At 37.6% G+C, this 23,748-nt stretch overlaps 1 protein-coding gene across 4 annotated transcripts in view; it reads left to right on the forward strand.

Annotated features, from left to right (window-relative positions):
• The window catches only part of Nep2 (M13 family metallopeptidase neprilysin 2), a 355,508-nt gene that overhangs the window by 312,763 nt on the left and 18,997 nt on the right, over positions 1–23,748 (forward strand). For all 4 annotated transcript variants that reach the window (XM_090391525.1, XM_090391528.1, XM_090391526.1 and 1 more), the window contains exon 18: positions 21,994–22,059. In XM_090391525.1, the coding sequence (XP_090247651.1) occupies positions 21,994–22,059 (66 nt within the window). The remainder of the gene's footprint in view (positions 1–21,993; positions 22,060–23,748) is intronic.

Raw genomic sequence — 23,748 nt, forward strand, 5'->3', positions numbered from 1 at the left:
GGGAGGTACACACTATTGCACACAATGCTCATCCAACTGTGCCTTAAAATGATTTAATTGTTTACATTCACAACACACTCAGGCAATGCATTCCACTAACCCACCACTCTCCATGCAAAGAATCTGCTCATCGCTGCCCTGTTCACCCTCCTTATACAGTTTCCAGCGATGGCCTCTTGTTCTACTCCCCTTTCCCATTCTATGAAAAATCTCTTCTATGTCAACCTGATAACAACCCTTGACCAGCTTATATGTCTCAATCTTACATTCTCTCAATATGTCCTCATACCCCACATTCCAAAGACCACTGACCACCTTTGTGAATCTTCTCTGGACTCTTTCTAAAATATCCTCGTTCACCATGAAAACCCGATGACCAAATCTGTGCACAATAATCCATATGAGGCCTGATCAAGGCCTTATACAATGGCATCATAACCTCTCTATTTCTGCATGTCAGGGTCTTCTGTATCATTGCCATTATCCGAAATGGTATCTTCACAACTTGTGCAGTGTGGCCCCCAGAATTTCAGGTCCTTGTCCACCATCACATCTAGATCTCTCATCTCCTCTACCTCCTTTAAAGTTTCCCCCCCAAGCGTATACTTTGTATCCCAGCGTTGCTTACCAAATCACAAAACTATACACTTTGCAACATTGAACTGATAGTTCCACTTACCTGCCCATTCATGCAAGTTACTCAAGTCCTCTTGTAAGGGCATAACATCTGCTTGACTCTGTATTGCTTTCCCTCTGCATTTTGCATAACCTGCAAACAGCTGCATATCACTAGTTAAACCCATCCCAATTTCATTAATATACAAATTGAACAACAATTATTACAAAACTGACTCCTGCAGTACACCACTTTTGGGATATCACACCCCCATATACAACTTTCTGATACCTATCTGACAGCCAGCTACTGATCCAATTCAGAAGTCTGTTATCCAGTCCCATCTGTTTTAATTTATTTAACAGTTTGTTGTGTGGCAATCTATCAAAAGCTTTTGCAAAATCCAAATACACCACTGTATATGCATCTCCCATATCCAAGGTATTTGTCACCTTGTTATACTGCGTATGTTAGTGAAACATGACCTCCCCTTAACAAACCCATTCTGATAACCATAAATACTGCTGTTATCAACCGATTTCTGTATCCTACTTCTCACCATCCATTCCAGTACCTTCACCACAACTCGAGATATACAGACTGGCCATAATTGGAAGATAAAGCCTTATCACCACCTTTATGCAGTGGAACAATTTTACCCTCCTTCCACTCCCTTGGAATCTGTGCTGTTACAAGACTTATTAAACAGGCATGCCAATGCTAGTGCGAATTCCCTGGAACATTCTCATAAGACGCAGTGATATGTCATAAAATCCTATCATGGTTTTAGTGGTGGTTTTTCCTTTGGGTCATTTCAGTAAATAGGTGACTTTGTAGGCATTGTCTACAAAATATTCTTGGTGAGATTTTTTACAGGGTAGTTCACTATTGCTTCCCCCCCTCCCCCCAATTTTATCCAGGCTCGGGACAAGCATACAGCTGGGACGTATTCATGACTGTAATCCATGTGTGTTCGTGGGGTCCGGTTTGCCTGTTCTGGGGGACAAAAAACTCCCGTTTCTGGGTGAAAAAAACCCCTACCTCCATATGAGACCAGCTAACTCACCTTTTGTCGAGAGAGACCAGATAAAAGTTCCTTATGTTGCAGATGGGAATCGAATCTAGGTTTTTCCGACCAAAGGGCTTCGTGTATACTGACTGAGCTATGGAGGCTTTAAATACCTCACTCACAATTAAGCCATCCTCTCCTATGTCCTCTACACTTAAGTTCCTCATTATTCCACCCTAGATGAAACACCTTTATAAATTGATCACTGAATACCTCAACAATGTCATCTTCAGCAGTTACCATTCTACTATTTTCATCCATTAACATCATCTTACCATGAGCATTCTTCCTTCTACTTGCCACATATCTAAAAAACTCTCTAGGGTTTTTCTTCACCTCCTGGTGTGCAATTTTTGCTCATACTGCACTTTGTTTTCCTTACTGAGTCGCTCTCCTGGGTTGTTCTTTATACTCTTCATGTAACTGATTATTACCATTATCAATCTTGCACTTCCTCCAAAGTACCTGCTTTTTCCAGATTTCATGCTTAAGCTTCATATTCATCCATTTTACACTTAACTTATTCAGCCTTCTGGCCTTCGTACTACATTCACACATTGATGCTGTTATGTATTTCTTTGTCAGTTTCTATGCAGTATCTATTTCCTTACTGCTTAACTCCTTGTTTCATGTTATGGCTCCAAGTTCTCTCTTAAGCTTGTTCATAATCACCAGCCTTATAATTTCACATATATCCTTTCCTTACAAAAATTTGCATTTGACTGGCCACAACCCAGGTGATCACTTTCACCAACTGGAGGAAAACGTGACCCCCCCCCCTCACAATTACATCCTCTGATGAAATTACCAGATCTAGAACTCTTGATCTTCGCATGCCCTCCTTACATGAGTAATTTTGACAATGAAAGAGATTCAAATATAGTCAAGATGGCAGTATTGATTGGTATGGATAATCTGAGAGGAAGATGAATAAGGTAACGAAGAACTTCAGAACAATGTTGAGGATTGGGTAGAAGAGTGTGAGAGGAAAATAGTATTACCTTAGTATTATAGGTTAGAATATTAACCATGATTGCTGGCCTGGTTGGCCAAGTGGTTAGTGTATCAGCTATCAAGCTAAAAGGCTGTGGGTTTAAATCCTGTAGTGGGCATGGATGTTTGTGATTGTCTGTGAAAATACTAGTGGTGGTGGTGGGCAGTATATGGTGTTGGTGTAGATGTTGCAGTTCGCTGTAATTGGTGGATCGAGTGATGGAGACGGAGAGTTGTATAATAGGTGCCCTCCCTCGATGAGTCTTTGGACTCCTTGGAGATGTCACATAATAATAATAATAATGTATAGTATGATAGCATGATATAGAGGGAGGAGAATGTGTAGGAAATGATTGTTGGTGAATATGTGGATTTTGGAATTCAATGGATGGTGGAAGAAAGCTGTATCCAAGTTCTGGTCATATTTGAAAAGGGAAGAACATAGGCAGATTGGAAATTGGCTCTCTGACCAATACCAGCAGTTTGTGTAGGATGGAGCAGTGCCATCAAAAAAGGAGGATAACCAGTTGCATACCCCATGGTTCTGTTCTTGGGCTCCTATGGTTTAACTTGTTTGTAAACGATATATCATGTGGACTGACTGTGGTGGATCTTCAGTTGTTTGCTAATGATGAGGTTGGGAAGAATTACAAGAAGCACTGCTGATGTTAATTCCCTTCAAGAAGATTTTAATACATTTTTTACTTTGGACAAAGGAATGAGGTTGTAGTTTTGTACTCCAAATTATTGCAATTTGGAGTACAGAAATATATGGCTGTGTACTATATTGATGGTGCCATACTGCAGGAAGTGGATGATATCTGAGATTTCAGAATGGTGGTTGACAGTAGACTGAAGTTTAGAGGGCATATTGCAGGTGTTTGCAAAGACTGCACATTGTAGTGCTAACATGTAGGGATAAGGAAGTGGTTGTGTCACTGTATAACGCACTGGTCAGACCACACTTGGACTACTGTGCTCAGATTTGGTCACCTGGTTTTCAATGTGATGTGGGAAAATTGGAGAGGGCCCAGAGATGAGCAATTAAAACAATATCAGTACTTTGGAATGCTAGCTATGGAGAGAGAGAGAGAGAGAGAGAGAGAGAGAGAGAGGTTGAAGAAATGTGGATTGCAGAGTTTGGTGGATAGGAGGAAAAGAGATGATATGATAGAGATGTTTAAGTTGGTGAGAGGATTTTATCGGATCAATCCAGAATGGATTATAAAAAGAGTAGAAGGCAAGAGGAGAAGAACCAAAGGCCATCTCTGGAAGTTATGTAAGTGTGTGGGCTATCCACAGCAGATGACACACCATACTCACCAAACATGACTATAGGGTGCTAAGAAGGATAATATGTAAAAATCGCCATTCATTGGTCGACACATTGCAGAGTTCCAGACACCAACTGGAACACGAATCTGCACAAAAACATTCAGAACTGAGGCTCACTCACAACATGAGTTTCCATTGTAGGTCTGCAATATGCAGCTGCACACCACCTGAACCAATATGTAACATTGTCTTCAGTGGTGCAAAGAGCATGCAGTGAAACATGGAATCGGAATCTGTTTTATGGAGTAACAAATTGTGCTACACTCTCTACCAAACAGATGGACAGGTGCAGGTGTGGCAGTATGCACTCTGGAAAGAGATATCCACCTATGAAATGACTATGAAATTCAGAGATATCAGTGTGATGGTATGGTCCTGTTCTTCCTGGTTTGGACTCAGACCTCTGTTAGTGGTGGCATGTACATTAAACTCTGAGAAGTATCTGAACATTCTGGACAATGCAGTGCTTCCTACTTTGTGACATTTCTACAGAAATAACCATTATCTTTTTTCAGCAAGACAGTACACGATGTCAAAAGACTGCTCCTGCAACTGCGTGATTTATGACATGAATACCACCACAATTGACTGGCCTCCACAGAATCCTGATCTCAACTTTATTGAACATGTGTGGGATGAACTGGAGTATTTGGTGAGGTCAAAGGATGTCTTCCACTCAACATTCCAAGACCTTATTACATGCCCACAGGAAGTATGGTCTAAAATTTCTATTGATTGCTATTGTATACTTGTGGAAAATATGACCTATAGGATTGCTGTGGTCACTGCAGTGAAAGGGGAGGTCCAATATCTTATTAAGGTGGGCACCATGGATGTTTGTTACTCACACTATGGTGTCCATTGACGTTTTTTCAAGCAGCGTATATTCAATGCTTGATTTTACAAAGTCATTTCACAGAATACTCCAAACAAAACTATTAAATAAGTGGGAGCAAATGCAAATTAAGAATGCTGAGATACGAGAGAGAGAGAGAACAGTACATGGTGGAGTAGAATCCACAAGAATGAGGGTGATCAGTAGGGTGTCTCAGGGCTCTGTACTGAGGTTTAACCACATTAAACTCCATTAAACTTTTATCATGAAATTAAACCACAACTCCATTATGGTTTAATTTCATAATTATTATTATTATTACGGGCTACTCCAGGAGTCCTTAGACTCATCGAGGGAGGCCCTAAACATCATGTTCACACAACTGTTCAACATTCTCACAGTATCTATCATACCTTGCCTTGAACTCGCTCACTGTCATAGCACCCACAACAGACTCTGGCAGCTTATTCCACTCATTTACCACTCTAAAAGTAAAGAACCCAGCTCTAACACCCCTGCTAACCACGCTCTTGCCCAGCTTCCATGGGTGTCCCCTAGTTCTCCCACCACCAGTCCTGATCTCAAAAATATCATCTGAATTAATCCTATAGAATCCTTTTAGCAATTTGAATGTCTCAATCATATCTCTCCTTTTCCACCTATCAATTAGTTTCTGCAACCCACAAATCTTCAACCTGTTCTCATATGGTTCATTCCATAGACCTGCTATCATCTTAGTCACTCGCCTCTGGATCCTCTCAACCTCCTCCCCATCAAGAAGGAACCGAGGTGACCAAATCTGGGCACAGTAGTCGAGATGAGATCTTATCATGGCTCGGTACAGAGGTACAATAACTTGCTTTTCTCTGCTCGTCAAGGTATTTTTCAACAACCAAGTGAGTTGATGAGCTGATTTAGCTACTTTCGCAATGTGCCCCCTAAACTTCATCTGCCTATCCACCAACACTCCCAAGTCCCTGGCCTCATCAATCTCTTGGAGTACAGTTCAACCAATGTGGTATACTGCTGCTAATCTTTTCACTCCGAAATGCATAACCTTACATTTTGTCACATTAAATTGACATCCATTCTCCTTAGTCCAGAACTCCAATCTATCTAAGTCATCTTGCAAGACTTTGACATCTTCTGCGTTCACTATAGCCCTACCCAACTTTGCATCATCAGCAAACAAATGAACTGTCCCACTTAGACCCTTCCCTATATCGTTAATGAACAGATTAAACAGCAGTGGTCCAAGAACAGAACCCTGTGGCACACCACTAGTCACAGGCCGTCTTTTGGACTCTACTCCTGAATAAACTACTCTTTGATATCTCTCCATCAACCACCCAGCTATCCATCTCACCAACCCTATATCCATTCCCATATGTTGTAGTTTACGGATTAGAATTCCATGTGGTATCCTGTCAAACGCCTTTGCCAGGTCCAGCAGTATCACTGTAAACCCATTTCCCTTATCCAGTTCAGCCGTCACCTTGTTATAAAACTTGAGCAAGTTACTGAGGCATGATCTACCCTTCACAAAGCCATGCTGTCCTCTGTACAGTATCTCATTTTCATCAATCCATTCCTGTATTTTTTCCTTGACTACTTTCTCCAAGACTTTGACAACGACTCCTGATATGCTGATCGGTCAGTAATTTGCAACCATAGTCTTGGATCCTCCTTTATGCAGTGAAACTATTTTCCCCTCTTTCCACGCCTTCGGGACTAAGCCAGTCCCGACACTCAGATTAAACAACATGGTCAAGGGCACTGATAATTCATTAGCCGTTTCATGCAAGACCCGTGCCGGTATACCATCCAATCCCACAGATGTATTCACATTAATGTTCTGTAATAGACTATTCACCTCCACTTCATTCATCACAATTCCCGTATAAACTAATGGTTCCTTCATTTTTTCAACGTCACCACCTGGATGATATACTTTTGCAAAGTGCGCGCTCAGTAACTCCACTATATCAACTGGTTCAGTGAACTCTTTACCATCGTCATTCCTTAAAATCATTTTGCCATGTACAGTTTTTTTCTTGCTTGCAGCATATTGAAAGAACTGTTTGGGATTCTCTTTTGCTTGCATAGCTAGTTTCCTTTCATAATTGGCTTTTGCTGTTTTTACCACACTCGTTACCCTTCTGGCCTGTACTTTATACCGTTCGTGTGCCTGCAGGTCACCCCTTTCTTTAAATTCCCTCCATAGTTGTTTCTTTTTTTGCAGCTCAAGCTTAATGGTGTTATTCATCCATTTAACCCCTCCTTGTTTCACTATTTGGACCTTAGGTATACAATCAGCCATAACCTCCTGTAAATGCTCTTTGACCACTTCCCATGCTTTATCGACGTCCAGCCCTTGCAGTTGTACATGCCATGGCACTGATCCAAGCAATCTCCTAAGCTTGTCATACTTGCCAGCATGGTAATTCCACATATACCCTGTCTTAATCACAAATTGCACACCTTTAGCCACCTCCCAGGTCAAGACCTTATGATCACTCTCACCAATAGGTGGCAACATGGTCATATTCATTACAGTCAAATTCTCAGATACTATTACCAGGTCAAGCACTCTCACACCCCTAGTATTTTCAATTACATGCTGTTTCAGATAGTTATCCCTTAATAATTGAATAAAATCCATTTCCTTCCTTGCATGTGTCCTCTCCTCCTAATTAGTGTTACCATAATTGAAATCCCCATAATAATTACCCTCCTTCCACTCATTTCATCAATTTATTTATGCATACTATCTCCACCATCTATTCCATCACCTGGTCTATAGCAGCACCTAACTGTATATTTTATTCTGCCAGTGTCAATCTCACACCAAATAGCCTCAAACGAGCTCCTTTCACTATCCTGCAATACTTCAATTCTCCTTGGCTGCAGTTCATCAGCTATCATCAATAACATCCCTCCCCCAATTTTATTCTCTCTGTCCCTCCTAAACATACTATAACCTACACATTCTATCCCACTAACTATATCATCTTCCGTCAGACATAATAAAAGTTTAATGGAGTGAAACAAGACAGCACTAGGAAATGTGCTGTCCTGTTTTAAATACTATAAATAATTTACTTTATATGCTTTAAATATGGAAACATTAAATACTATAAAACTAGTAGTTAATGATTCCAATATTTCATTTCAGTTACAAAGACATCACCAGGGAGTACAAAATGAGACTTGTAGCACATACAAAGGCAGCACAAAACTAACTGAAACACATGAATCAAAGACTAGAGTCTAACTACATGCCCTCTATGGACACCTGTTGGTGGCTTAGGATGTAAACTGGGATCTCAAAGTATTAGTGCTTCCCATATTTTGGGAAGTTTTATGCAACCATATTTATTTAAATTAGGCTGATTTTTAAGAGATCTAGCAGCAGATTCTAAAAGCAGTCTTTTCTTCTAAATATACTGTGATGGAGCATGATAGTCTCTTTTTGAATTGATTCTGTGAACTGTATCCAAAGCATGGTCTACAAGACCAGACTGATAATAGTCATGACTGCAGATGTATTTTTTATGTTCTTCCATTTATATGGCAGCTGATCTTCTTGTCTGTCCATAGTAGGCCAACTTAACAACAGTAACAAGGAATTGTATATTGTATATAGTAATATATAGTATATTGTAAATTGTATATAGGTCAACAGTAACAAGGAATTGTATATTATTATTATTATTATTATTATTATTGAGATCTCCAGGGAGTTAAGGACTCATTGAGGGAGGCTATGAACCACCCAAACCAGCTGCCATACCTTCCCTTAAATCCATTCACACTAGATGCACTTACTATCCCTAAAGGCAAACTATTCCACTTACTCACTGCTCTCTGGGGAAAAAACCTAGCTCTTACCCCTTTCTTGACTGCAAATAAATTTAACTTCCATGGATGTTCTCCATGTTCTTCCGTGTTCTCTCCCCACCTTCCATATAACGGAAAATATCACCAGACAATATTTTATTATTATTTTATTATTACATGACACCTCTAGGGAGTGCAAGGACTCATCGTGGGAAGGCACACTACTCTTCGCTAATACATCTCATCCTCTTCACTACTAATTAATTCTCCAACTATGACACTCCTACTGCCATCAATGCCATCTATCACCCGTCATCACCAACAACAGTATTTTTTGTCTGTAAATTGCGTGGATACTCCTATAACATCCATTCAAAAGTTTATACACCTCTATCATATCATCACTCTTTCTCCTGTTAACCAGAGTCTGTAATCCATGCACTCGCAATCTGTCCTCATAATCTAAATCCCATAATCCAGATATAATCTCTGTAACTCTTCTTTGAACCATTTCCACAACTTCTTTATTCCATTGGAATCTAGGAGATTAAATCTGCACACAATAATCTGGGTGTGGTCTTATCAAAGTCTTACAAAGAGGCAAAATGACTTCCATATCCTTACATGTCAAGGTTCGCTTGAACATTACAATTATCCTTTGAGTTGTAATTGCAACTTTTGAACTTCAAATTCCTATCCATTAATATTGGCAAGATCCCATGCCTCCTCAGTTTCGTGTAGCATAACCAAACTAATATAATATGCTGCTGGAAATCTCATCATGCCAAAGTGCATAACTTTACACTTACTAATATTAAACTGATAGCCATTTTCGTTTTCCCAAATTTCCAGCCTATTCAAATAATTCTGTAAATGCTGAGTATCAGTAGCTCGCTGATTGCCCTACCTATATTTGCATCATTGGAAAACAATTGATCATATCATGTTAGACCCTGCTTGATGTCATTAATGTATTGAACAATTGAACAACAATGGCCCAAGGATTGAACATGAGGTATACCACTGGTCACCTTAAATCTGGCAGATTCACACCCACTCCATGCCACTTTTAGATATCTGTCTGTCAACCATCCCCTGATCCAAGTCAAGAGTTTATATTCCAATCCCATATTCTACATTTTATGCAATAGCTTTTCATGGGATATCCTATCAAATGCCTTAGAAAAATCCAACATTATCATACTGTATCCATTCCTTTTATCCAATTCAGGTGTAACATTGCTATTAAATATGAGCTGATTGCTAAAACATGACCTTCCTTTAGTAAACCCATGCTGCTCCTTGCAAAGTATAGTTTGTTTGCCTTCCCATTTCTGTATATCAGTTCTTACCAACTTCTCTAAAATCTTCACTACCACACCAGAGATACTGATAAGTAGGCAGTTAGACACATCAGTTTTTGCGCTACACTTGTATAATGGAACTATCTTACATTCCTTCCATTTCTGTGGTATCATTCCTGAGCTGAGACTCATGTTATACAAACATGTAAAAGGCCTAGTCAATTCAGTTGAACATTCCTTTAGCAAACAGACTGATATTCCATCTGTCCATATTGACAAATTCTTATCCAGGTTATGCAACAGCTCTTCAACCTCATTTTCATGTGCCTCTAGCTTCTCATCCAATGTAGCAGTAGTACTGGGCACCATGTTAAATACACCTGGTTGATATATCTTAGCAAAGTGAGCACTCATTAATTGAACCATCTCATTAGCTTTTGACATTGGAGTACCATCTGCATTCAATAAAGTTATTCTTTCACCTTCATTCTTTCTTTTGCTTACGGCATAACGATAAAATTCCTATGGATTGCCTTTAGCTTACATGGCCAATTTCTTTTTATACTCCAATTTAGCTTTCTTCACAATACTTGTTACTTTTCTTGCCTGAGCTTTATATATTATTATTATTATTATTATTATTATTCAGGCCTCCATGGAGTCAAAAGACTCATCGTGAGAAACACAAAGTCTATCACAACTCATCGAGGGGAGGTCCCCACCTAAGAAACACAAAGTCTATCATACCACTCCTTGAACTCATTGACTGTTCTCGCTCTCACCACTCCATCAGGCAATGCATTCCATGGTTCAACCACCCTCCATGCAAAGAAACCACTCCTCACCCTCTTGCTCACAGTTTCCTTTCGTAACTTCCAGGGATGGCTTCTTGTCATCACTCCTTCCCGCTGTTCAACCAACCCAAAGAACTCCCCAGTGTCAACCCTGTAACCACCTCTCAACAGTTTAAAAGATCATGTCACCTCTCATTCTTCTATCCATCAAACTCTGCAGTCCACATTCCCTCAGCCGAGCCTCATAACTATCATTGTACAAGTCCTGAAACCATCTTTGTTATCTGCCTTTGTACCCTTTCCACAGTTAATTTATCCCCTTCAAATCCTGGGGACCAAATCTGAGAACAATAGTCCAAGTGTGGTCTGATCAGGGTCTTATACAATGGAATGATAACTATTTTATCTATGCAGGTCCACGTCCTTCTCATTATTGCAGCAATCCTCTGTGTTACCTTCACCACCTTTGCAATATGTCCCCTAAATTTCAGGTTTCAATCATCAATCCCAGATCTCTTGTCTCCCCTACTTCCTCCAGTATAACTCCTCCCATAGAGAATGCAGTATCCCATCGATGTTTCACAAACCTCAAGACCTTACATTTTGCTGCATTAAACCGAATCCCCATTCATTTGCCCATCTATTTAGCTTATTCAGATCCTCTTGCAGGGCTGCCGCATCTACACTATTACTAATAATCCTTCACAGCTTTGCATCATCTGCAAACAACTGAACATCCCCCTGCAATCCACTGACAATGTCATTGATATAAAGGCTAAACAATATAGGTCCCAGCACTGAGCCCTGTGGGACCCCACTTGTAACCCTCTGCTTCCTTGAAACTGCCCCACCATACACAACTCTCTGATACCTTTCGGACAGCCAATCCTGAATCCAGTTGACCAATCTGACATCCAGACCCATGTGCTGAACTTAAATATCAGCTTATCATGTGGCACCCTGTCAAATGCCTTTGCTAAGTCTAAGAAAATGGCAGTATATGCCTTTCCCTCATCTAATGCTCTTGTAACTTTATTATAAAAGGCTAGCATATTGCTAAAACAAGAGCACCCCTTCACAAATCCATGTTGACTCTCACAGATAATATTACCCTCATCTGCCCAATGCTGTATACAGTCCTTCACTACTTTCTCCAAGATCTTACTAACTACTGATGACACACAAACTGGTCTATAATTAGACACTTCCAGTCTGTTACCACCCTTATGCAATGGCCCTATCTTACCTTCCTTCCATTCCATGGACACCTTTCCAGTAGCCAGACTTTCATTGAAAAGCCAGGTCAAAGGCACTGTCAGTTCCCTAGCACATTCTCTCAAAACTCGTGGTGAAATACCATCCAGTCCCTGAGGTTTACTGACATCCAGAGTACTCAGTATTTGAAACACACTCTCCTCCTGTACCTCTAAACCTTGAACCTGCCCTATCCCACTAGCATTAAAACTGACTCCTCCAGGATGAAATACTCCAATAAAGTGGTCATTGAACAATTCTACTATGTCCTCTGCATCAGTCACTCTATTCTCATTTTTATCCCACAATATCATTCTTCCACAGTCATTTCTCCTCCTACTGGCCACATATCTGAAAAATTCCCTAGGATTTTCTTTGGATCTTAGGGCTAATCTTCTCTCATATTAAAGTTTCGTCTTTCTTACCATAATAGTCATTCTTCTGGCCTGTGTCTTATACTCTTCATGTATCTTCTCTTCTCCTGTCTGCTTATATCTCTTCCACAGCCTCTTTTTTGCATGCAATTCCTGTTTAATATTGTTTGTCATCCACTTTCCCAATATTGTGTCCTCTTGTTCACTCGTGGTATACAACTTACCATTGCTGCTAACAAATATTCTTTCATAATTTCCCACGCATAAATGATATCACGGTCTTCCAATTCCTCCCTCCATGAAACTTCCCCAAGTTGACCTCTGAGACTATTATAGTCACCTGCCTTATAATTCCACATACGTTGCTATCTCTTTGAGACTCCTGCATGTCTATTCATTTTTCAAGTCAAAACCATATCGTCACTCTCTCCAACTGGTGGAAGAGATGTCATCTCAGTTATTATCAACTTTTCTGATGCTATAACCAAATCCAAAACTCTTGAACCTCTTGTTCCCTCTATTACATGTTGCCTAAGACATTTGTCCCTCAAGAATTCTAGAAATTCTATTCCCTCATTGCTACATGTATCTTCCTCTTCCCAGTTTATACTACTGTAGTTAAAATCTCCCATAACAATCATTCTTCTTGCACTTGCGAAACTCAAATGTCATAACTTCATAATTTCATAACTATTCTTATGATATTCTTTCCACATTATCTTCTTCTTGTGGAACTCTTGCTTAATGAAGTTGCACATCCATTTCACTCCCAACCTGTTTGTTCTTTGAACACTAGGGATGCATTCAGATACTACTTCATTTAAGTTTATCAAAGATTCTCATGCATTGCTGACATTTTTCCTATTCAGTAACTGATACCATGGGACCAAAGATAGTATTCTTCTAAGTTGGTAATCATTTCCAGCTTCAGCTTTGTATTCAACATGTTGCATGTTCTAATTGGAACATCAACACAATTAGATACTTCTTAAGAAAGCACAGCATGATCAATATCACCAACTGGTGGTAAAATAGCCATATTCTTAATGGCTATTTTCCATATTCTTTCTGAAGCTATGAGCAAATCCAACACTCTTTGCCATCGAGTTCCTTCTTTCACATGCAGCTTGAGAAAGTTGTCTCACAACAATTCAATAAATTCCTCTTCTTTCTTATCTCGAGATTTCTCATCTACCCAGTCAATGTTTGGAAAATTAAAGTCGCCCATAATCAGTGGTGGCTCGTGATTTGACATCATGGGGGGGGGGTGCAACTTTCAAAATATACATACACAGTGTATACATGTTTGGATAAAATATCAAAATTATGGTAAAAATTAAAAAAAAAAATCAAACATGAAAAAATATTGTTTATTATCGATAAAATTATACAGTTTAGTATAATTCAAAATTACTTATAAATTACTATAACAAATTTTATGTCTTTAATTGAACCGTATGAGAACAGGTTGAGGATTTGTGGGTTGCAAAAATTGGTTGATAGGCGGAGGAGGGGAGATATAATTGAGACATTCAAATTACTGAAGGGTTTCTATAAAATTAATTCAGAAGATATTTTTGAGAACAGGGCTGGTTGTGGGAGGACTAGGGGACATCCATGGAAACTGGGCAAAAGTGTGGTTAGTAAAGGTATTAGAGCTGGGTTCTTTACTTTTAGAGTAGTGAATGAGTGGAATACGCTCCCTGAGTCTGTGGTGGATGCTGTGACAGTGAATGAGTTTAAGGCGAGGTATGATAGATACTGTATGAATGTCAAATAGTTGTGATGAATATGATTTGGGGCCTCCCTCGATGAGTCTAATGACTCCCTGGAGTTGCCCGTAATAATAGTAATAGTAATTAATTGTAATATCCAAATATTTAAAGAGACAGAGTAAATACGATAAGCACTATGAATACTCTACTACTGACGCAAACTGCATATAAATAACAGTGGAACTATGCAACGGACAGTGCCCAATTATGCTAATAGCTCGCATCACACTATGACATGCATATGCTTGTGTGCGTAGCAATATGACACTGTGGAAAACACAGTGCCGCTAGCATCCCTCACCCTCCTAAGTGCTACAAGATGGATTTTTATTATTTTTTTTTAGAAAATAAGAGAATTATATAGGATTGTTGATGATAAAATTAAATATTACAAGCAAATATAAATAAATTAATATATCGAGAAAAATTGGGGGTACTGCAGTTCCACAGTACCTATGCACGAGCCGCCCCTGCCCATAATGATCACTCATTTGATAGCCATTTGGCTAAATTGGCAATGCATTTCTTTGTCCCCTGCAACTGAGCTGCCAGGTCTGTAGCAACACCCCACCATATATTTGATTTTGTTAGTCTCCACATCACACCAGATAGACTCAAACTCACTGCTACATGGGATATTGTGACCATCATTGTTTTTTTGTGTTTCTACCCTAACTGGAATTAAGTTATCTGATATCATTAGTAGTACTCCTCCTCCTTTCCTATCTCTTCTGTCATTCCTAAAAACAGTATACCCATTACACTCAATCCTAGTTACCATATTTGATTCTGATAGCCAGGTTTCACTAATGCCAACAATCTACACCTTGATCTTAGCCAAAAGGTATCCACTCTCTAGCCAAAAGGCTGCGGGTCTGAATCCCGCCGTGGGCATGGATGTTTGTGATCGTCAGTGAAAAATACTATTAGTGGTGTTGGTGGGCAGTAGATGGTGTTGGTGTAGTTGGTGGATTTGAATGGTGGAGACAGAGAGGTGTAGGGTAGGTGCCCTCCCTCGATGAGTCTTTGGACTCCCTGGAGGTGTCAGTAATAATAATAATAATCTTAGGCCACATCATATTGAATAAAGCAACAAACTTGATCCCTTTGTTTCTGATGCGCCTGGCATTTGTGCATAATAAATTACCACCTAGCCTATTCTTATATTTAAATATGCAATCTATTTGGCCTTGTTATAGAACTTTCTCTTTTCCCTTCCCAGATGTACTTAAAAGGTCCGAATCCAAAGCATATTTTTCTACTCCTTTTACATTCATATCTTTATCATGTTTGCATACTATAGCTGAACTTTCACACACATTTTTCCCATTCCCATATACAACTTGAACCGAGAGGGGTGGAAGTTTGTCTTTAGATAAGGGTAACTAGATTTAAGTAACTTGGGTTTTTCGTCCCCCAGATCAATCAAACTGGCCCTTTGAGCACACACATCTACAGACATTGGACACTCTGGAAGGCATAGGGCTGACCACCTTATATTTGAATTACGGTTGAGAAGTCCAAGAATAATTGGAAGATTGTGGGTGCTTAAGTGCCTGTTAGAACCACTGATGCATGGAGTTTTAAGGGACTTGAAAGTGGTGCAAAGACTGTATTTAAGATTCTGGATGTTTTTTTTTGCAATGCCTCAGACATCAGGAATTGTTATAGCATTCATAAATATTTCTAAAGATTAGATAATGGATTGGGGGAAGGATTGATTATTTTTTTGATGTTGTGGGAACTGTAGCCAGTGTGGTGTTATATAATTGAGTTCTGTTGCAAGAGGGGTCTTATTGTAACAAAGGTTATAAGCAAAGGTTAACATATCGATGTGGTTTAATTTGTATATTAATGATCTAGAGCAGGGTTTCTCAAACTGTGTTCCGTGGAAGGTGAATAGGTGTTCCGCAAGAAGTTCTGAAATTTGTTAATGTAGTTTTCTAAGCATTTTTCATGAATAAATATTTTATAGTAAAAATATTCTGAGGAGAATAATATTCGTGAATATGTCTAAAAGCTCAGACCCAGAATACCTAATAACATCTGTGTATCGTTAATTTTCACACATCAATACCTTTCAACATTTGGGAGAGGGAATGCTGCTGTTTATGACAGGTCATAAAAATTGCCTGCAAGCCCATTACAACAATTGGTGTCATATCTTCTGTTCTCAAAACTGAAGGAAATGACATCTATGTAGCAAATGTCAGTGACCAAGCAGCATATTTTTAAACATGGAAGTATTCATGAATTATCGTTAATTTTCACACATTGAAATCTTTCAACAATCAGGAAAGAGAATACCGCCGTTTATGACCGATCATAAAAACTGCCTGCAAACTGATTACAACAATGGGCGGCATGTTCTCAAAACTGAATGAAATAACATCTGCGTTGCAAATATCAGTGACCAATCAGCAAGGAAATATAAAGAAAATTTTTCCACTTAAATTGAAGATCAAGGTAGTCTGTATCCAGTTCTCAAATCTATTACTACTGAATACTTTCTTCGCAAGTTCGTATTGCAGTGTGTAAGTGCTTGTTCTGAAACCGGAGTGCCGTGATTTTTTTAAAAGTAATAGGAATACAGAGTTAAAATCTGATATGAATAAGAGACAAGGCACTTTGTTTAATTTTGTTATTAAGAAATCTCTTATTGAAGGTGTTTGTGATGGAACAGATAGTGAGTCATCCACCTGAAGCCTACAAAGATCTCCAGGATGTTCAAAAGGAGGGGAAAACTACCAGCACACAGGAGGAAAAGTCTGCATTCACTCGTAAGTACGTATAATAATATTATAAATATATTTCGTGATCGGAATGGGATATGTAAATGAAAATCAGCACAAATTAATTTAATGATGTTTGCCTGAATAAACTACGACATGCTACAACATTTCATTAGTCCAGTGATTGATAACTAATTTAAATATAATTTATATTTGTCAACATGCCACACCATATACATAAGTGTACTAATACTCTTTATGATTATGCCATAATTAATTATTAATACTTATGTTAATGTATGAACGTTAAAAAAATTTGGAAAGGTATTTATGAGTAAATTTGTTGGGACCGGGCCCCGCGGGGGGGGAAAAAAAATCAGCTAACACCTTTTTATTCCCGTATATAGGGAGTAGGCAAGGCGACTTTTAAAAAAAGAATTCTTCTTACTCTTATAACTAATTTTATAATTAATATCTGATTTATTTCAAACTGTTTAATTTTTGTTACTGAACATTTTATCTAATCATTCTTATTACAATTGCTTTTACATTATTTGATACGGTTTAGTACTTTTCTTACAAGTATTGTTACAATTCATATTTACTTTTGTGTGTTGCAGTCTTTTTTTACTATTTTGTATCATTATTCATTTACTTTTATATTATTCGACATTTCTTATTTATAATCTTATTGTTGGAATTTGGAATTTGAATATTATTGAAAAAATACCCATGGATTCTTGTTTAAAGACAGGAACTTTAACACAAGGAGGAGCAAATACTTCTGCTGACACATCTACTCATATGATTGGAGAAGATATGGAATTGAACTGTGGTTTCTTCAAAAACTAATATTAAAGAACAAGAGTCATCTAAGAACAGACCAAAAACGGAAGTACCAGGAAAATTATTTAAATTATGGATTTACGTGTATTGGCAATACACATGCTCCTGATGTTTTATATAATAAAATACTAGTAAACAGTTCTTTGGCTCCAGCTAAATTTCATAGGCACTTCGAAACAAAACACACTGATTACAAAGGAAAAGATATACATTTTTTTAAGAGACATGACTTGCTAGAAAAATCTAAACTTCAAATAGCTACAATTATTACAACTGAAAATGCAACAGAGGTGTCTTTTCGCATGAGTTGCAGCATTGCACTTCATGGTGAAGCTCATACAATTGGTGAGACGCTCATTAAGCCTTGTGTGAAAGACATTGTATCATGCATGTTAAACGAGCAGGTTGCTAAAAAAATAGATGAAGTACAATTATCAAATGATACTGTTTCACGCCACATCAAAGATCTTTCTGCTGACATAGAAAAAGAGCTAATTCATCGACTTAGACTGCAGTGAATATTCATTGCAAATGGATGAATCTACAGATGTTGCAGGACTCACTGTATTACTAGTGTTTGTTCATTACATATTTGATAAAAGTATTGAAGAAGATTTACTCATGTGCGAATATCTACAAGAAAAAAACTACCGGAGAAGATATATTCAATTGCATTAATAATTATATTACAAAACAGGAAATCGGTTGGGAAAAGTGTATTGATATTTGTACAGATGGTGCTCAAGCAATGGAAGAAAAGATGAAAGGAGTTGTAACATGTGTCTTGCAAGTAGCTTCAAGAGCCACCAAAAGTCGTGTTTTGCATAGACAAGCACTAGTAACAAAAAGAATTCGTCCATATTTAAAAACTATTTGAGATGAAGCCGAAAAATTGATCAACTATGTAAAATCTCAACCACTTCAATCGAGATTATTTAAAATTTTGCACGATGAAATGGGTAGTGCACATAATGCTTTTATTACATACTGAAGTGAGATGGCTATCCAGAGGAAAATCATTATTGAGGCTTTTTTGAACTTCGTAGTGAGGTCTTCTTGATGTCACATAATTTAGGACAAAATTTTATTGAATTATTAAGAAATTCTTCATGGTTGATGAGTCTTGCATATCTGGCAGATATTTGTACAAAGTGCAATGAAATTAACTTATCATTACAAGGAAAGAATATTACAATTTTTAATACAAGAGATAAAATTGCCTCTTTTAATAGGAAGTTGCAATTCTGGATTTCTACAGTTGAACAGAATCGTTTTGATTGTTTTTCCACCTTGCATGAATTTTTGACTGAAATAAATTCTAAAGTAAATGAAGAAGTATCTAACGTAATTTTAGAACACTTTCATGACTTGCAATCAACCCTTTTGCAATATTTTCCAAAATCCAGTGAGGACAATTCCTGGGTTCCGAATCCATTTACAGTGACAGCTAAACCAGCAGGCTTCAGTGCAAGTGACTATGAAAATCTAATTGATAATTAGTGACTCTGATTTAAAACAAAAATACAAGGAACTGCCAATAAATGATTTCTGGATAAGTGTGTCAAAACTAGCTATTTTTGTTTTACTTCCTTTTACAATGACATATTTATGTGAGGCAGGATTTTCATATTATGCTGCAACCAAATCAAAGTCCAGGAACAAATTCGATGCTACACCAAATATGAGAATTCAACTTTCTAATATTGTGCCTGATATCAAAAGAATTTGTAATTCAAAGACCCAAAAACATCGGAGTCATTAAGAACTTGAATTGCAATATACGTTTTACTATTTTTGTGTTTTGTTTTTACTAATTAACATTTGACAATAAATGAATGTTTTTTCTTAATGCTTAGATTTACTCATCTATTTTATTTATATTTACCTAACCTACAAAACCAGCACACAGGAGAAAAAGTCTGCATTCACTCGTAAGTACTTATATTATAAATTTTTGGCGATCAGAATGGGATGTGTCAATAAAAATCAGCACAAATTAATTTAATGATGGTTTAATTAATGTTTAATTAATTATTAATAATCAATTAATTATTAATGAACAATATTTAATAATTAATAATGATTAATAATAATTAATTATTAATTATTAATGAACAATATTTAATAATTAATAATGATTAATAATAATTAATTATTAATTATTAATGAACAATATTTAATAATTAATGATTAATAATAATTAAGTATTAATTATTAATGAATAATTAATAATCGGTAATTTATTAATTATTAATTACCAATAAAATAAGCTAAATTATCAATTAATTCTTAATTAATACATTACAAAACAACCAAGGTGTTCCATGAATATTTCAGGATTTGTGAAGTGTTCCGTCATAGAAAAAGTTTGAGAAACCCTGATCTCTAGAGAGTGATATGAGGTGGGGCGGGTAGTATTCAGCTGCTTGCTGAATGATGCAAAACTGGGGAGAGCAATTATTGAAGGTGATGTAGAGATCCTGCAAGATGATTTAAATAACAGTAGTGTTGATGAAGGATAACTAGTCATCAATTTAATATGGCACAGTGTAAGGTTGTGCTATTTGGGATTAAAGAGTGTATACTGTGTATTGCATTAATGGATTGTAGGAAATTGATGAGGCTAGGAATTTGCTGGTGATGGTGAACAGAGAGTTCAGATTGTATATAGCAAAGATTGGCAAATATTGCCATATCATAGCCTCATAAAGAGATTTTATCACTTTATAAGGATATGATATGGCTGCATCCTTAAAAACCCAGGTGTGAACCTGGGTTTTTAGGGATGAAGAAGTAGTGGTGGTGGAGAATCTAGAAATGAGGGAGTAAGATGGTGACACCCCTGTGGAATGCTCTCTGTGAGGAGAGACTGAAGATGCTGGTTGCAAAGTTTAGTTGATAGGTAGAAAATGCATGATAAAAACTGTCACATTTTATAAGATTGTGATATATATATATATTATTTTTTAATACATGCTAGGTTGGGAAAGAACTAGAGGTCATCCATGGAAGTTGTGTAAGAGCATGGATAGCAAAGGTCTGGGTACTAAACTTTTCTGCTTGGAGAGTGATGAATGATTGAATGGATTTCCAGGATTTCCTCTCACACCTCCCCTGAAATTAATTCACTGTCAGGGCACTCACAGTGAATTAATTTCAGGGGAGGTGTGAGAGGTTTTGTAGGAATAATAGTTAGTGTGGATCCCTTCAACATTGAGCCATTCCCACTTCATACCCATAATAAGGCAGTACATGAGTTTCTTACATCTCTGAATTTCAATTCCCTTTCTCTCAAGCAAGAAAAGTGGTATTCTTTACTCATTTTAGGTGTTATAACCACCACCGCCTTGTTGACAGAGGCATGAGGTAACTGAAGTAACAAAGCACATTTTGGTCTTCAAAAATTTGGTTAATTTTTGACTCACCTATTGTATTAAATTTCTATATATAAATATATACACAAAGGTATACATCCAAATTACCCCATGAGGATATCTTCCAGCATTTTATTATGTTATTGGGATCAACTTCCTAGACATCATAATTTTAGATATTATTTGGCATGCCTACAAAACTATAATGTCATTAAAAAATTGTGCATTTCAAGTCCCCTGGGATTTTTTCTCCAAATTACTTGATACTAAGCAAAATAAATCCTCTAAAGTAAAGTAAAGAAGGCAGAACTCTTTTAGCTCTAACTCTTGGAAAGCAATAGCCAGCTGGTCTCCACAACTAGTTCTTGTCCATTAAATTTATGGCTGCTGATTTATATATAGAGCCTCCATAGCTCAGTCGATATAGACGAAGCTCTTTGGTCTGAAAGACATGGGTTTGATTCCCATCAGTGACATGAAAAACTTTAGGTGAGTTAGCTGGTCTCATACAGAAATAGGGATTTTTTTCATCCAGAAACTCAAGTTTTTCATTTCCCAGAATAGGCAAACTGGCAAACCCGTGAACACACACACACACAGATTAGAGTTATGAATATCACCCTTAGAGGATGCAGCAGAGGAGTGATGAACAGGCTGCATTAATTCGTCATAAGCCACTCATTGTGTGTGTGTATTCCTAACTTGAACTGGTATTACTATCTGAAATAGTTCTACAGCCAAATTTTCAGATTCATAGGATTAAAAACCCATATTTTTAAGAGAAAAGATTAATTTATGCACACTATCATGTATTTTATGTTTATTTTATGTTAATTGTTTATTAATTTTTAGGTAAATGGAATTAATACTCAAGGAGAAAATATTGCAGACAATGGAGGTTTAAAGGAGGCATTCAGGGTAAGTGTATGATTTTTTTAATTTCACTACGTTATGAGGCTATTACCTGGATGGTAGCCATATGGACAGATGGAATATCAGTCTGTTTGCTAAAGGAATGTTCAGCCTGAATTGCTAGGCCTTTCACATGTTTGTATAATGTGAGTCTCAGCTCAGGAATCATCCCACAGGAATGGAAGGAATGTATGATAGTTCCATTATACAAGGATAGTACAAAAACTGATGTGTTTAATTACTGATGTGATTAATATCAGTATCTCTGGTGTGGTAGTGAAGATTTTAGAGAAGTTGGTAAGAACTCACATACAGAAATGGGTAGACAAACACGCTATATTCTGCAAGGAGCAGCATGGGTTTACTAAAGCAAGGGCATGTTTTTTAGCAATTTGCTCATATTTTATAACAATGTTATGGCCGAATTGGATAAACGGAATGGATACACTATGATAATGTTGGATTTTTCTAAGGCATTTGGTAGGATACCACATGAAAGGCTGTTGCATAAACTGGAGAATATTGATTGGAATATAAACTCTTCACTTGGATCAGGGAATGGTTGATAGGCAGTTATCAAAAAGTGGTATACAGTGGGTGTGAATCTGCTAGATTTAAGATGACCAGTGGTGTACCTGAGGGTTCAGTCCTTGGGCCATTATTGTTGAATCTGTACATTAAGACATCAGGCAGGGTTTAACACCAGATGTGCAATTGTTTGCCGATGATGCAAATTAGCAGGGCAATCAGGGATGCTACTGATATTCAGCACTTACAAAATTATTTGAATAGGCTGGAAATTTGGGCAAACGAAAATGACTATCAGTTTAATGTTAGTATGTGTAAAGTTTATACACTTTGGCATGATGAGAGTTCCAGTGGCATATTATATTAGTGGGGTTATGCTACAAGAAATTGAGGAGCAAGGGATCTTGGTGTATTGGTGGGTAGCAATTTGAGGTTCAAAGGTCACATACCAAAACTTACAAATATCACTCAGAGGATAATTGTGATGTTGAAGTGAACCTCATGTAAGGATAAGGAAGTCATTTTGCCTCTTTATAAGGCTTTGATAAGACCACACCTGGATTATTGCATGCAGATTTGGTCCCCCCAGGTTTCAAGGGGATAAAGAAGCTGTAAAAAAGGCAAAAAGATGAGTTATATTATGTAACACCTCCAGGGAGTCCAAAGACTCATCAAGGGAGGCATCTACTCTACAACTCTCCGTCTTTACCACTCGCAATTACCTTCAACATCTACACTAACGCCATCTACTGTCAACCTCCACCACCACTAGTGTTTTCACAGAGAATCACAAACATCAATGCCCATGGTGGGATTCAAACCCTCAGCCTTTTGGCTGTAGAGCGGATATGCTAACCACTTGGCCTGGAATTTAGATTATGAGGGCAGATTGGGAGTATGTGGACTGCAGACTGTATTTAACAGGAGAAGAGAGGGGTGATATGATAGAGGTGTATAAACTTTTGAATGGGTGTTAAAGATTATCATCAGATGAAATTTTTCGTTATATAGACAGTTGGGAGAGAACATAGGGACATCCATGGAAGTTAAATTTCTTTGCAATTAAGAAAGGGGTAAAAGCTAGGTTTTTCTCCCAGAGAGCAGTGAGTGAGTGGAATAGTTTGCCTTTAGGGATAGTGAGTGTGTGCATCTAGTGTGAATGAATTT

This window comes from Typopeltis vanoorti, chromosome 4, assembly GCF_054136105.1.
Source record: "Typopeltis vanoorti isolate ZY-2024b chromosome 4, IOZ_Tvanoo_1.0, whole genome shotgun sequence".
In the NCBI taxonomy this organism is placed as follows: domain Eukaryota; kingdom Metazoa; phylum Arthropoda; class Arachnida; order Uropygi; family Thelyphonidae; genus Typopeltis; species Typopeltis vanoorti.